Source organism: Sparus aurata, chromosome 8 (genome assembly GCF_900880675.1).
Source record: "Sparus aurata chromosome 8, fSpaAur1.1, whole genome shotgun sequence".
Lineage (NCBI taxonomy): Eukaryota > Metazoa > Chordata > Actinopteri > Spariformes > Sparidae > Sparus > Sparus aurata.
This window is the reverse complement of record NC_044194.1, coordinates 14,971,954-14,988,180: the sequence shown is the minus strand read 5'-3', so window position 1 is coordinate 14,988,180 and position 16,227 is coordinate 14,971,954. Positions and strand designations below refer to the sequence as shown.

General features: G+C 43.9%; 1 protein-coding gene across 2 annotated transcripts in view; it reads right to left on the bottom strand.

The window, feature by feature from the left end:
- Positions 1–16,227, bottom strand: part of reln (reelin) — a 97,466-nt gene that overhangs the window by 20,152 nt on the left and 61,087 nt on the right. For both annotated transcript variants that reach the window (XM_030425244.1, XM_030425245.1), the window contains exons 8-24: positions 13,910–13,961; positions 12,647–12,755; positions 11,947–12,187; positions 11,476–11,621; positions 9,133–9,284; positions 8,931–9,046; positions 8,156–8,364; positions 7,537–7,665; positions 7,336–7,445; positions 7,126–7,192; positions 6,635–6,868; positions 5,436–5,597; positions 4,522–4,758; positions 4,020–4,212; positions 3,121–3,233; positions 1,130–1,267; positions 796–982 (exon numbers count right to left, since the gene is read on the bottom strand). In XM_030425244.1, coding sequence (XP_030281104.1) covers positions 796–982; positions 1,130–1,267; positions 3,121–3,233; positions 4,020–4,212; positions 4,522–4,758; positions 5,436–5,597; positions 6,635–6,868; positions 7,126–7,192; positions 7,336–7,445; positions 7,537–7,665; positions 8,156–8,364; positions 8,931–9,046; positions 9,133–9,284; positions 11,476–11,621; positions 11,947–12,187; positions 12,647–12,755; positions 13,910–13,961 — 2,595 coding nt within the window. The remainder of the gene's footprint in view (positions 1–795; positions 983–1,129; positions 1,268–3,120; positions 3,234–4,019; positions 4,213–4,521; positions 4,759–5,435; positions 5,598–6,634; positions 6,869–7,125; positions 7,193–7,335; positions 7,446–7,536; positions 7,666–8,155; positions 8,365–8,930; positions 9,047–9,132; positions 9,285–11,475; positions 11,622–11,946; positions 12,188–12,646; positions 12,756–13,909; positions 13,962–16,227) is intronic.

Here is a 16,227-nt window from a genome sequence, read left to right as displayed (position 1 = left end):
CAACAACACACGCATGGAGTATATTTTACCTTATTAAGGAAGGGGAAGTCGGCTAAGACCTGCACAACAAACAACTAATCAAGTTCTAAATATTGGTTGTTTTGCCAATACTGGCACTTCTCCTTATTCTTCTCCTTCAATCCTGGAATAAATGTTACTGCAACAATCAGGAGAGGCTTCTTTTTTTTTCCTGGGAACAGCTGCAACAATTACATTTCCAGCTACAAGTACTCATTTAGAAAAGCGATGAGGTTGTTCCAATACGTCAGAGGTGTGCAGCTGACTGAAAATTGCACAAATCCTCCGTCCAATCAGAATTAAGTATTCTACAGAGCCATGGTATGATTTTTTTAAAAAGAAGCCCATTTTCAGAAGTAATTCAGAGGTCAAAGGTCAGCAGTTTTGGCAGTAAAAAACAGAGAGTAATCAAAGACCGCATACTGTAACTCCGCCAAGTTAGAACAATCCTTTCAAATTAGTTATTTTAATAACTCAAAATATTTTTACATTCCAGATTTGGATCTTGGATTGACACCAAATCAAACATGGATGATGATGATCTTCATCATCCATGTGGCTTTCCATTTCTGTCTGAGAAGAAAGTGCTGTAGTTTACATACATATGGGAAATTGGTGAAAAATGCTGTTGAGAAAATTGTTTTAAAAGTTCCTGTATCTGCACCTGGATCTTCAACAAGCATTTATTTCCATCAAAACTTTAGTTTATCTTACTTTACCTTATCCTGAAAACCAAAAAAACATGACATTCTTGAGGTGATTTCATAACTGTGTTACCTTGCTGAAGTACAAGGATGATCCAGAAGAAACCACCCCACAGCCCATATCAGGGGTGACAACCTCTCCACCAATCACCTCCTGCCATGTGGCCAGCAGTGCATCCTGGGACTCAAAGTCAGAGAGCACACTGGAGGAGAGCGGAGAAGAAGGCTGGCAGTCGGTTCCAGAGAAACCATCATCACACCTAGGAGAGGAGAGAGCAGGTGAACCTCTTGATTTTGCTCTGGCTTCATTTTAGAAAAATATTTAGGGGCCTCCATCAAGAACAACCTTGAGAAGTTTAATGTGTGTTTCTGTGTGTGTGTGTGTGTGTGTGTGTGAGAGAGCTCACCTGCAGTGTCCGTGGTCACACCAGCCATGTCCGTGGCACATGTTCGGGCACTGCTGTCCGATGTAGATGTCATCCAGGGCCCACTCGTCCTGCTCGCCATAGTAGTTCTGTATCCACCGGAACCGTGTGGCACTGGACCTGAACACAGAAGGTACACACAGACACACACACACACACACACACACACACACACACAAACAGAAAAGTTTAACTAGATTCAGTCTAAGGAAACTGAACAAATTGTACATACATCGACAAAGAACTGCAATATGTTAACTGAATGTAGAGTTAAAAACTTATTACATGACCTCAGACATGACCATTTATCGTTGTGTTATACTCAGTAATCTACTTTCCTACCAGTGATTTGTGGGTTTAGTGTTCTGGCAGGTAAAGATTAACCTTATCACATGTGTGCATGTCTATTTTCATGTGTGTGTGCATTCTGCTGCTGTGTGAAATGAATGTCAGAGAGAGGGCAATATCAACATCACACCGCCTCTGCTAACGGCAGGTTGTGCTGTGAATGTGTGAGCAGTGTGGGAACATGTCTGTGCCGTTGGGTGCAGCATGAACAGCAATGACAAACGGCTGTAACGGCGTAGATTGTCAGGTATATTGGGGATTATATAGCAGGGAGGTTTCTTGGTCCGCTGCTTGGGTGACCCATATCAACTCGGACCACCTCCTGATCATGCAGAGCCGGCCGCGACTGTTTTATTATCATTTACTGCCATGACCCTGTGACCTCCCATCACACCCTGCAGGAGATTAGAACGCCGTTATTTAGGAGCTGGCTCGTAGAATGAAATGGAGGTGGAGGTGGGCAGCGAGGAAGGTTTATGTGATTATTCCAGTTGATATATGTGTGAGCCGAGTCTGTTAACAGCACATGTAGTCCTCAAGAACTGGTGAGTACAGGCAGGCTGGATCAGTGTGAGACTTGTTTCAGTTCTCTTCATTCTTTGAACTCCCAGTGCAATGTATTTAAAGACACCAATTCAAAAGTTTCAGTCCATTCAGCAGAGCTTTGGCAGCATGCTAGTTGGTGACTGTGACCTGACACATGGCGGTCAAATTTTTGAGCTCGTACCGTGGCTCGAATCGTTGATATCACAAATTGGTAACCAGAGCCAGAGGAATGTCCCACATTGTTTGGATTACATGTTTAAGAGAGCCATGCTTTTAATAGAAATCCTATACAGCTACTGTTTATACGTCCAGGCTGTTGACTTCCGTGTATTGCTATGTACAGTACATACCGTTTGTTTTTTATTTAATGTTTTTATTTCATATGTATAGAATCTCTAATTTTTGTGTTCTATGGGCCTTTTGTGTATCAATAATAAAGTCAAATCTTATTTTGTTTTTAATTATATTATATTTTTATAGATTTTTCCAGACAAGGATCAGTGAACCACATGAAATGTGTGTGCACCTAATTTCTGCTGGAATCATTCGATACCTTCCTCTTCACAACGTGAGTTTTTAAGACTATTTCACAATAATCAGTTTATTGAAAATGTCTTTATTTTTAAAATGTGCATAGTTTTGTAAATGAGCTGGAACTGCCTTGTGTGTTCTTTTTAGATGACCAGATTATCCGGATATAAAAAGCCCAAGAGTCATTTTACTTTAAGCAATGATGTTTTTTCAAAATAGAGAGAAATGCTATCTCTTGTTTTTCAATCTGAACCAAAACATACCAAACCAAGACTCACAAATCTATAAATATTTGGCAGGATATCTGTGTGGATATGTGTGTGTGTGTGTGTGTGTGTGTGTGCAGACATGCAGACATTAACAGATGTGGATGCTTCCTAGCATTCTTCTTTTTCAGTTCTATGTTATATACCTGACAATTTTTCAGGTGCATTATTCCTGTTAACTGCAAAAAACTCCATGGAACCAAAACCGTAGAACATTTCATCCCAGTGGGCGCGATGTGAATCTTTTCTTTTCTGCCTATTGTACAGATCGGTATTATTTACCATGTCTTCTGAGGCAGAGACAGAGTGATGCGTCTCCAGTCTTTGAACTCCGATGGGTGGTAGACACTGGGAGCTGTAAACTCAGAGCAGCTCGGCATGCCGGGCAGACAGGCCTAGGTGAAAGACACAATTGGAATTATTACAATACACTATCAATTAGATGCTCATTGGTTTGGCTTAATGTTGAAGATGCAGAATACATATTCATTGTTTTGCATTCATCACTGTGGGTTTTCTTTAGTCGCATGACATACTGCAGACACGCCTCAAACTGCATTAGCCCCACAGTGCACGCTCATAAAAGGCTAGTGTAGGATTAAAGTATCTCTGACCTTGAACACTGGAAGACAGGCAAGGATTAACAGTACAGGACATTCAGTGAGATACATTCTGCACTTGCCAGATGACTGCATTTTCATGCACATGGGAGAATTAGAGAAAATTCACTGATGGAGGACTCATTACGCCCTATTCAATTCCAAAGGCAATAAAAATCTTGGCAGATACTTTGCTTCCTTATGAATATTTATGAGCCAGTTGTGATCACAGAAAATCTTTGTTGAATCATAGGAAGATAATCTGCTTGCTGATTCAAGTATTGCCATGTATTTGCTAATAGTAGGATGATAAAAAAGTAATTACGATAATTTCTCATCTGAAACAAAGTGCCACATTTAAAGACTCTCATTATTTACACATTATTACGGAGGCCGTAATGAGTAAATCAATATTCATGATCATGAATAAATGATATGTTTCCTCGTCGCTCTCTCCAGGATGACTTCTACAAGTTTTGGTTGTAAACAAAGGTGTGAGCCAGGCTGTGCAAACAAAGGGGATCTGGCGTCAGCGATCACTTTACAAGGGAAGGAAAGCTGAACATGTTTCAGGCTTCTTACTTCTTTGACCAGGTGCCAGGTGAGGCCGTGATTGGTGGAAAACTCCAAGCGGACCTGAGTGTCAATGTGTGGGGAGGGCTCTCGGCCACAGCCCATGACCAAAGAGAACTGCAGGCTGTAGGAGGCTCCGATCTGCATCGACTGAGTTTCCACGTAACGGATGCTGGAGCCAGGGCTGGGCTCCCCTGAGAAACTAGAGTACAAGATGAAGGAAAAAGATACTATATGTCATACGGCTGTGGGATATGATCTTTGAGCCACTTTTTGTCAGACCTTTATGTGTTTGTAGCGTTTTTCAAATTGGTCAGATGGAGTCATTTATTCTTTGTCGACAACAAAGACAACACAGGTGAAATAAGGTGGAGTCTACGTGTAGCTTTCATTACATGGACTGTGAGTTTTGAATAAAGCTGGAAGGCACCGCACTTGGAATGAGCGCATGAGTTGCAAATTTAAATGCCACTGCTGTATAATGTCCAACATTTGCATCAGAGCCTCCTACCTGAGGGTCCAGTCATGCTGGCAGTAGGGCTGCACGTGGCCAAGATAGAAACCAAGACTCTGGGTGACGTCGAGCACGTTGCTGAAGTCCAGGCTGATGGTGTTGAACAGCACGGATGTCATGCTGATTTCATCCAGCGCCCACACGTCGTGACCGCGGCCTGAGTGGTACGGCTGCCACCAGCGGAACTGCACGCCAAACTTACGAGCGCCGGACGGGAGTTCGACTGAAACGATCCTTGTGAGGGGAGAGGGAGGGATTATTGGACTAATCTCTGGAAAGTTTGCTTGACACAAGTAACGCACGCGCCACAGTCACACAAATGTAAGAATAATGAGATGGTCTGGAATTAATCACACTGAGCTGGCTGAACTGTGACTCAGACTCTGACTTGGACCTAAAGCCCACATAATCACAGTCTGCTGTTTGTAAATAATGTACACTTGGATGGTCTTCAATAGATTCTGACACAATGCAGATGGTCAATATAACCAAGAATTATGAATACAGCATCTTATGTCACTTATATATTTGTTATATCCCGCTCTCTTTGCCTTTTTTTGGTCTTCATCATGCTGTTTTGTACACAACATGCAGTTGCCCGTGCAGGTCAGATCGTTGTGTAGCTTGTCCCCGACTCACTGGCCCCCGCTGACCTCTCCAGTGCTGATGAAGAGCTCTGAGACCCGGCCTGAGCAGCTGGAACCAAGCCCGCTTCATCTTCATTACACACATAGATGGCACTTACTGACTCAATGGGTCCCAGTGGCTTACACCTCCAGCATGCCATTAGCGGCGCAAATGTGTGTGTTAATGGAGTTATAGGGTCTCCGTGGAATTAATATGCTACAAGGGTGTGCGGGCGGATGCACATCGCGTCCACACACACACACACACACACTCTCTGAACATACCTTGGCTCGTGGAAGCCTTGGTAAGCGTAGTGCTGCAGCAGCGTCCAGGTGATGCCGTTGTCGGAGGAGTAATGCAGCAGGACACCCTCACCTGGCTGGTCAGGGGCAGGGCACGAGCTCAGGGTGCTGCGGCTGCCCAGGCGAAGAGTAAACTGAAGGTACCTGTAAGAATGTGACGTATAACGAAAGCGAGGAGGGGAAAACGAAGCGTAAAAAGAGGATATGACACAGAAAGAGAGAGAGAGAAAAACAGTACAGGTTGATAAATGGGAAGAACAAAAAGTAAGGTGGCCAACATTGTGTTCGGGAGGGAGTGGTGAGAGAGAGGGGAGGTAAAGGGGTAGATAAACAGACAGTCGTGCGGAGCAGAGGGGTGGGAGGGAGGTGGCAGGATGATGGATGAGATGATTAAATGAATGAGGACAAAATTAGATGAGAGAAGGTGGAGGGAGAGAGAGTAAGACAGAGTCAGAGTTCATATCCGTGTAGCCAGGTTAACTTTCCATAGCTCCGATGTAGCATTTTGTTTTTGTCCTCTTATGTGTTCATCTTTATTTTGGCGGACAATTATCATCATCTGTACTCATGTAATATTTATTCAAATTTCCATCATCTGTCTCCGGCTGCCAGTCCCCCCAGCTCTCTCCGTCCTTGGCTGAGCTGTGTTTTCAATAGCGCTGCAGTTTCCTCTCTCAGGCAGCTGTTCACTCAATCAGCCAGGAAACTGGCATTAAATATGGCCATCAGGTGGCACACAGAGAGGCGCAACAGGCATAATCAATCTAACACGGATGCCATATCTAACTTCATCGCTCCCTCTCTATCTTTCTCTCTCACATTTTCATCCCCCTCCTTTCATCTCTCCCCTCATCTGCAGTCCTCCCCATGATCACAATCCATCTCCTGGCGCAGGAGCACAAAGTGTGAGGGAAAGAGGGATTGACAAAGTAGGAGAGTGGATGGCTGACTGGCTGGAACATTTGCAGTATAAATCAGAAGTAAAGATGCCTGATGAAGACAAGACACACCGTTTTTACAAAGTAATCTGCTGTCGGCAAAATCAGCAGAATATTAGTCTGCTTGTGTGCATGCCCCTGTGCACGTACACATTCGTACGAGAAGAATCCCTAATGTCCAAAAAATAAGTTTCTTTCAGTTTTTACCGTCACGATCCTGTGCAGTATCAGCAGTTTCATTACCTGGCCTGGGAACTGTCAAGCGGAGCGGTGACCAAGTGTCTCCGGCTGTCCCTGTTGAAGACCAAGGCCTTGCCGCTGGCCAGCACCCCGCAGCCAAAGCTGACCTCAGCCCCGCGAAGTGAGGAGAAGCTGTGGTAGGAGGAGAGGCGTGGGCTGGAGAAACCCTCCGACAGGAAGGCTGGGAAGGTCTGCGAGGCCAGCTCACAGGCTGGACCACTGAAGCCTGGGTCACATCTGATAGATGAGGAGAGGAGAGGAGAAGAGAGGAGACGCAGGGAAGGAAAGACATGAGACAATAAAAAGAGTGAAGGATATGAACAGGAAAAAAAAGACAAAGATAATGAAAATCGATTAATAAATCATAACCATAATACAATTGGATTCATTTTGAATGGTGATTGGTGCTGTAAGGCATTAGGTGGATAATGAGCAGACTCATTTTGAAGGAGACATGTTGGATTTATTTGGTTTAATAAAACGCTGATTCTTACTTGCAGCCGGTGCGAGAACAATGTCCTCTCCCAGAGCAGAAGCGAAGGCAGGCAGGACCAATATACACTGGAGCAAAACAAAGGCAGGAAATTACATTTTCTTTTACTGCAAAAAGAATCATTTTTTTGTATATTTATCTGTATTCTATCAGGAACCTAATCTTTTAGTGAGACTGAATATAAGATATGACCTGTATATATAACACTAACCATTATCTATGGCCCACATGTTCCCCACTCCGGTGCCGGACTGTTTCCAGCGGAACCGCGTTGTCTCCGTCAGAGCAGAGTTGGGCAGAGGGATCGAGATTCTGGTCCACCTAGAGACATGAAATACAATTTAAAAAGGACTGTATAATGTATAATATACACACAAGGACAACACGTACAGAAGCGTAGACTCGTTCGTACCCGCTGTAGTTGTCAGAGGAGTAGACGGTGCTGTGAGGTAGATGGGGTCCGGCGCAGAGCTCCGGCAGACACTCAGTGTGGAGCAGAGACCAGGAGCGACCATGGTTGGTGGAAAACTCCAAAGTCACGCTGAAGAAAGAACATTTTTATCTCAACATTTTCATTTTCAATCTAAGATGATTGAATCGCTTTGAGCTTCCATTAGGTAAAAATGAGAAAATGCTGATGATCATTTACCCCTTCTACTTTTTTTTCTAATTTAAACTGCACTTGGCAATCGAATACCTTTGCAGCTTCAAATGAAAGCACCAGTTTGAACTTTGAGGATTAAAATGCCCGGAAGAAATGTAACATGATCCCAACAAACTCCTTGAACTCACATTTCTTATTCTTAGAGACCACGTGAGTTCAGCTTTCTCTTGATGCTGCTGTTTAGAAGCATTATGACATTATGCACTTAAGTTTCCTTGGTCCAGCAGCTACCATTACCTGACCAAAATAACCCGGTGTGTTGAGGTTTTTCTTTGTTGCAGCCCAATTTCATGACTTTGACCAAAAAAGTGGTCCAGTTAAAAAAACATAAATGCATTGTCGAACCTAGTTTAAAAATGTGTCACACCTGTTGGCTGGCTGGTAGGAGCCACAGCCGAGGTTGATGGAGAACTGGGCGACGTGCGTGTGGGTGCCAGGCAGCACGGGGAGCAGCTGCATGAAGTCCACAGCCCAAACATGGCGGCTGGCACCTCCGTGTGAGTGCTGCTCCAGGCAGAACTGAGTGACTGGTGTTTGTAGCTCGGTGGGCAGCGCCAGAGATACCACTGCAGGAGTCTAAGATAGGAGAAATGAATAGATCCCACCAGAGGGATCGGACTAATTAGAAAATAGTGAAAAGTCATCAATTCTTTACAATCACAGTTTGCCCCAAAGCTCAAGATTACGACCGCAAATTGCTAGATCTGTTTTCCAAAGATAATTCAGTTTACTATCACATAAGACAAAGGAAAGCAGCAAATCCTCACAGATGAGAGTGGGAACAAGTAAACATTCTGCAATTCTGCTTGAGGAATTCCTACAATGATCAATCGGTTAAGATAATATCTATTTATCTAAAACGTATTGTTTTAACTGTCATACATTTATATCAATTCAAATCTTGGAATGGAAAGCATTGGTTCAGCAATTCAGCATCTCTCTCTCTCAGAGACAGAATGATGGAGGGTTGGTTCAAAGGTTCAAACTCACTTGACACGTATGTTCAAAGCTATTCCAAAGTTTTGATTTATTCTATTAGTCTGAACAACATGTTTTGATCAAGAGCAAGGAAATGACATATAATCAATTATAAGGTTGTGATGGAGTCGATATTCTTTGTCAGTATGTGGTGTATGTCTCACCCTGTAAGAAGAGTACGGAAGAGTGTCGAGCACCACGCGCTCCCTCCTGCCCTCTGACCTTCCAAACACAACCACATCGTTCTCATGGGACTCTCCCGGTTCGCAGTCGCCGCCGCCTTAACAAAAAACATACCTCACCGTGACAATGTGTCAAGAACTGACAATGTATTGTTCAAGTATGATGGACGGGGGGTTTCCATACCCATTGTAAAGTGGAAGCGAAGGTTTCCATAAGACGTGGTGTCGAGGTAGGGGGTGCACACTCTCCTCCGGCCCTCCCTGTCGAACACGAGCGCCGAGCCCGACTCAATCTCTCCACACTGGTTGCCGTAGACAGCTCCTTCTATGTCCCAGCTAGTGGAAAAAACACAGACAGGAAAAGCTTATTTTTAGCGAGTAAAACGTGTTTCTCTGGAAAGAATGTTTGTGTCAAGACACAATATATTTATTTTGGAAATTGAATGGTACTTGGAATTTGAGAGGCAAGTATTCCAACAGCATAAATAACCCCACAAAACAAGCGATCCTAGCAGGCATGCCACATAATGTATTCCTCTTACAAAACTTTCTTTTGTGACTCACTTTTAGCCAGATGGTTTAAGGCTCGGTTCTGGTTTAAAAGTAACAAAATTTAACTCTTGAGAGTGATTTACAGTCGCGAAAAGGAAACCTCTAAACACGTCGCCCAGGTATTAACCCCTAATGAGACTTTACTAACACAACAGCAGAGACACAGACAGAGAAATTATAGGATGTCCAACACTGCAGCATTTACTGCAGTAAACAGTTGCCATAATTCACACTTCACCAGTTAACAAACACACAATGCCGGCATAAATCACCTGGAAGAGGATTTACGCATACAGGAGACGCACACACACACACACGTGCAGACACATATTTCTGCACAGTGGAGAGAGGATCCTCATTAGCACTGACAGAAGTTAACTCAGTGTGTCAGCCCTCTCCTGTGTTCCTCTATCCTCCCCTTCCTTTCCCCCCTGTTCCTCTCTATTTTCTGCCATGCGGTCTGTAGATGGTGTGTCTCTGTCACAGCCGGCGTTGGGTTAAATGACACTTCCTGGATTGTAGCATGAACACAGGCATGAAAAAAAAAAAAAAACTCTCCCCTCCTAGCTCACACATGTGTCAGCCCATGACGCCTGATGGGTTGAGAGCTAGCGTGCGGTGCAGCATGTTGGCACGCTGCAGGAAGGTGTGAGGGTGCAGGGCGGCCGTAGAAAACACACTCCTGTTTGAGGTCCTTCTCATTAATGGGAAAAATGTCCTGACAGAGCTGGTGCACGAGGCCTGTTAATTACTCTCTGGCAGTAACACTATCTATCATCTCTCCTCTTTTATCTCTCTACCTCTCGCGGCGTCTCTGACAGTGTTTCCTTGCTGTCTGCTGTCCGGTGTGTGTCTGCGTGCATGTGTGTATGTGTACGTGTCCCACTCCGAACAGATGGACTTGTGTCTCTGTAGCAGTGAGAGGCATGGCATTCACCTGTGTCAGCCCCTAAGCCTGACTTAAACTTGTGCAATACGCTGCATGTTGCATCACTTGACATATGACAAGTGACAGGTGTCAAAGCATGTCCATGTTTCACAGAGAGAAATGCCCAAATCCTCCCCCTCTATTAACTCTCTCCTTCCCAGTGGCCTTGCTGCCGAAGTCAAATTTATCATCCAGGACTGATCCTACCTTCATCACGTAAGTTTTCTTGGGTCATTCTGTATTTTTCTCTGCAGCGTGAGATTCCTTCTGGTTACTTTGAAACAATTTTGATCTTTAAAAACCTCCTCCTGATCTTTCAAAGACTGTTGCCTCAGGTCTGACCATCACATTTCTTACACTACATCAGCTTCATTGCTGTGAACCCAACTCCCACTCACAAATGCAAAAATAGGTGGTTGACTGCCATCCCATTGTCAGCAGACAAGTTTCTCATCTTCTTATTCCTGGTTTGTCAACTCTCACGTCACGGACATGCCAGAAAACAGGCGACAGTGGAAAGCATCATGGCAGTTACTTCATTATTTATCTGAACTTTGGTCTCTTTTTCTGTCTCAATGCAGACTGAACAATGAAGATTAGCATGTCCCCCTGGTTGTCATGTCTCCATCACTGCCGCTTAGACATGGAGCCGTTAGATACACATGACATCTGCAGAATCCTTTGACCTGTGAATGAATGCCAATCGTACTCTTTTCCACTGAAGACAGATGTTAGTGGGTGTGGAAAAGGTTTTAGTATCAGGTCAGCTGAGTCAGTGCCACATTTTTAAAAAGCTTTTAAAAACCTGTAAATCTGTAATGATCTGTAAATCATTTAATGATGTATTACTCAAGTGCTAGCTTTAATTGCCTGCTTTGACGTTTTTGCTGTATTTTATGGTTCTAATGTGCACCTGTGAGGCTTTTCTTAACTGTGGATTTTAGGGGTGCAATAGAAAGAAGGATTACTTACTGACTTGGGTTACATTAAGATAAAATGAACCAGTAAAGTGGATGGGGAAGAAATGAGACAAGTGTCTTGGCTTACTTTGCAGGGGAGCTTTCAAAGTCCTCCTCCCAGTAGCTCCTTCCCTCCTCGCGATGCAGGTCGATGTCTCGGGTAGACGTAAAGCTCTGGCTGATCCCCTCGCCACCATGGAAATACAGGGCGTTGCCCTCGGACTGACAGGCGTGCTGGCCGATTAGAACACAGGCGTTAAAACATGCAATCAGTAAACACTGTTGCAAGCCTCTTTGAAAATTGCAGCAAATTTCATGTGGAAAGTGTTCTTTCCCGTCTCTAAGGTTTGAAATTAACTCTTGATTATGGTAATTATTGGCGGCAGAGCATTAAACATAATTTGGCCTCTTTCTAGTTACACTGAGTTTCTTTATTAATTTGAATGTTCGTGAGGCTTTCTCAGATAACCACATTACCAGAGGGCCCTGATCCGTTTGTGAATAAAATCCAAGTGTAAAGCAGGGATCTAGTTAAATGTCCAATGGTTAATCAGTGTACCTTGACTGTGGCTCCGGGGAAGAAGAGCCAGTTTGCAGTGTCTGGAGGGTCCAAGTTGTCCTCCATGAGAGGGGCTCTGTGGGCAGCATTGACCAGCAGCACGTTGTCCAGACCCCAGCAGGACTCATAACCTTCAGGGCCTTGGGGGGCCTCCTGAGTCCATCGGAGACGAACGGCTTCAGCCTTGGATTGATGTGGCAGAGGGAGCAGGTGGACGACGGTGCTGCTGTTGGTCGGTGCTCTGAAGGAGGGGGAAAGATACAACTCAGTGAAGGTCTGTGTGTGGTGGTATTTATCATTACCATCATGTGTGTGTATTAAAGTCATTCTGAAACAGTCGGATATGGAGAGACACTGCTGGAGTAGTGGTTGATCTATGAGTCGGTGTCCGCGTCCACACAAAGCATCACATGCACTAACCTCAGCTTAATACTGTAGTCAGAAGACAGTCTCATTACATTATCCCTGTATGAGAGCTGACTAAACAGAGAGGGAGGCAGGGATAGAGGGATGAAAAACAGGGGGATCAAAGAAAAACAAAAACAGGAGAGGAATGACAAATTGAGAGGGGGAGGTGTGAATGAGGGAAAAAAAAAGAGAGGGCGGGTGTTCATAACAGATGGAAGGACTGTGGGATGGATGAGGAAGAAGGAAGAAGAAGAGGAGAGAGAGAGAGAGAGAGAGAGAGAGAGAGAGAGACCTGATCTTCTCCAGTGTGATCCAGTCATCTGAGGTGTTGGCGTTACCACTTAGGCTGTATGACACAGCGATGCTGGGGTCTGAGTAACTGAAGCGACAGGAGCCCGAGCCTGGGGAATACACACACACACAGAGAAGACACACACATACGACAGTTAACTCCTGTTGAAGGGAGCAGTTGAAGAAAGTGTTAGCCAGTTTCCTTTTTTCAACAATTGAATTTTATCAGCGGGGCAATGATCCTTTGTATGCCCTGAGGGGCAGCCAGGCACGGCGGGGGTGGCCTCTTCTGACTGATCGCTCCCACATTCTCCCTCTCAGCCAAGTGGAAAATTATGTCTAAATGGTGTCATGGTGGAACTAAGTGATCAGCAGCCTAACAGGGCTGAGAGAAGTTAGGAGGCGGTATGAAGGGGTTGGACAGAGGTGATCGGAGGAGAAGTGCTGACGCAGGGCCGAAGACTCTTCTATTTGAAGGTTTTATGTGGGGATCCGACTATTTTTTCAGCTTTAAAGCACAGGTTTGGGATGGTGCTGTGGAAACTGGCAGGGGGGGTCAAAGGTTGCTAATGGAGGAAGCGGGCTAAACTTAAACCCCACCTTTCCTCTCCTCCACCCCTTGCTCTCCCCCTCCTCCCCACACTGTCTGATGGTGTGCTGCGTCCATGTTAGGTCAGTGTCCCGCCGCGGCACTCTATCCCCGCCGAACACAGACGTGCATTAACCTGCCAGCACTTCATCGCTGCTGCATCACAAACTCATTTTAATGACCTGCGAAATGAGGGCGCAGCCAGACAGAAGGAAAAGACGGGCATAAAGAGAGAGATAAATACAGGAGCGGAGGTGAGGGTGAGGTGGGGTTTGTCGCTACGCTTATGTACTGTTATTTCCTCCCAGTTACGCTCCCTTGAGAGCTGGTGGATGCATGTAATGGACATGAAAAATACAACACCTCTAAAAACCTCTGCCGTGGCCTTCAGGGTGTCTTTCCAGAATACTGTAAATCATTCATTACTGTGATAGGAGAGGCAGAGCAGAGAGACAGAGAGAGGGAGAGAGAGAGAGAGAAACAAGGACATACAGTGTGTACATGTAACCGGGCTATTTTTTGAGGATGACAAAGGCATCTATTGTCCTGGATGGAAAAGACTGTTGCACGCAGGGTAAAGATTTTTTGAACAGGGTTAAAAAGGTCTCATACACGAGCCTGTTTCACAAAACATGCCTTAATGTTTGCAATGCGTGTGCAGGGTTTGTTACTCACCTAGGGCGAACTGCAGGACTGAGGCTGTGCTCGTGTTGAGGGGTACAGTGGTCTGGGGGAAAAAACACAAGGTGATTCAGAAGATCACCGATAAATAATCAGATGAAATCATGTCTAACTACTCGCACAGGTGGAGGCATTTCCAATATGAGTTGTTGTTGTGCACATAAGTAGGAAAGTGTTTTTAACTTTGCACCTCGCTTAAAAAAATCTTAGTTTCACTGATGTATTTCGGGGTTTCTCAGTATGACGCCACATTTAACAAGTGTTTTAAGCCCTTTCCGAAGACATTTCTCATATCACCGCAGAAGAAGTGACACTGGAGGTGAGAAAAACAACATCACACGGCGTGAAATCATTCTTTAGATGGCAAGTTGGTCGAGCATTTTTTCCTCTAAGTGATCATGAATGTATGTTCCCATTGTTGATGATGTTGTATAAGTGACTATCCGTGTGTGAATGTGTCAGTGTTTCTGGATGCGCACGCTTGTTGCACTTGACAGAAGAGCTGCCAGGCAGCGGCATCAAACATTTGGAACAGCGACAGACAAAGCAAATGCTTATCAGAGGAGTACATAGAAGCACGAGGCACTAAACACTTCGCTGCCGCTGACTGGCTTTCATCTCTTACAGCAGAACAAACAGTCGCAAATCAACTTCATAAAGATAGAAAAGGGGCGTGAAAAGGTTTGATAAGCAATTATGAGTGGATGTGTTTGTGTTTTGGCATGATGTGTGTATGTTTGTGTGTGTGTGTGTGTGTGTTGCATGTCAGGCAATACACTGATAATACTGTACTTTAATGCCTAATATGCATTGTATAATATTCAGCCCTTTGTCCTCCTTCTGGTCTCATTTTTATTTTAATTCTTAAACTTCTGTGCTACAGTTGTACAGGAAGTTAGTTTCGTCCAAAACACATCTGAAGCAAGAACTATGGAAAGCCGTTTGAGCATTTATTCAATATCCTTGATATCAGACTTAAGGTTCATGTACTAGTAAGCTTTTTGTCCTCACTAGTAAGACAATTTGGCGCACTAGTAGAACTACTAGGGCGCACTAGTAGAACGACTGTGTCTTACCAGTAAAGTTTTTTCCACTACTAGTGCCACTTTTGGCCTACTAGTGCGCAATCAAACCCTACTAGTAAACTACTGTTCTGCACTAGTAACACTACTAGGCCCTACTAGTAGGCATGTGTCACGCACTAGTAGCCTTTTGGACCCTACTAGTAGCACCAAAATGCCCACTAGTAGCACTAGTAAGGCATTTTTGACCTCACTAGTACTACTAGTAAGTACAGAAATGTCCACTAGTAGTACTAGTAAAGTATATTTTACCTTACTAGTACTACTAGTAACAGCAAGAATGCCCACTAGTAGTACTAGTAAGAGCCAAAATGTCCACTAGTAGCACTAGTAAGATGTTTTTGATCTCACTAGTACTACTAGTTGTACTAGTAGTACTAGTAAGGGTCCAAATGTTCAATTGTAGAACTAGTGAAATAACATGCTAATGGAGAGGTGGGGACAGCACAAGCATTGAGGTTTCCTATTGGCTCTTCTGAAAGAATTCCACCCAGCAAAAACTTAACCCCATAAAGCCTGATGAGCTTTTACTGTTGTTGTTGTTAATAAAAAGAACAATAATGATGTCCAGGATATCAAAGATAGCCTTGATATCCCTGATATCAGTGATATCAGGGATATCAAAGATATCCTTGATATCAGTGATATCAAAGATATCCTTGATATCCCTGATATCAGGGATATCAAAGATATCCTTGATATCAGTGATATCAAAGATATCCTTGATATCCGTGATATCCGTGATATCCTTGATATCAGTGATATCAAAAATATCAAAGATATCCGTGATATCAAAGCTATCCTTGATATCCGTGATATCAAAGATATCCTTGATATCAAAGATATCCGTGATGTGATATCAGTGATATCCGTGATATCAGTGATATCAAAGATATTCTTGATATCAGTGATATCAAAAATATCCTTGATATCAGTGATATCACTGATATCCGTGATATCAGTGATATCAACAATATCCTTGATATCACGGATATCAAAGATATCCTTGATATCCGTGATATCAACAATATCCTTGATATCACGGATATCAAAGATATCCTTGATATCCGTGATATCAAAGAAAACCTTGATATCAACGGATATCCCAGATATCCCTGATATCACGGATATCACTGATATCAACGGATATCACTGATGTCACGGCTATCAAGGATATCACGGATATCACTGATATCAAGGATATCACTGATATCACTGATATCACGGATA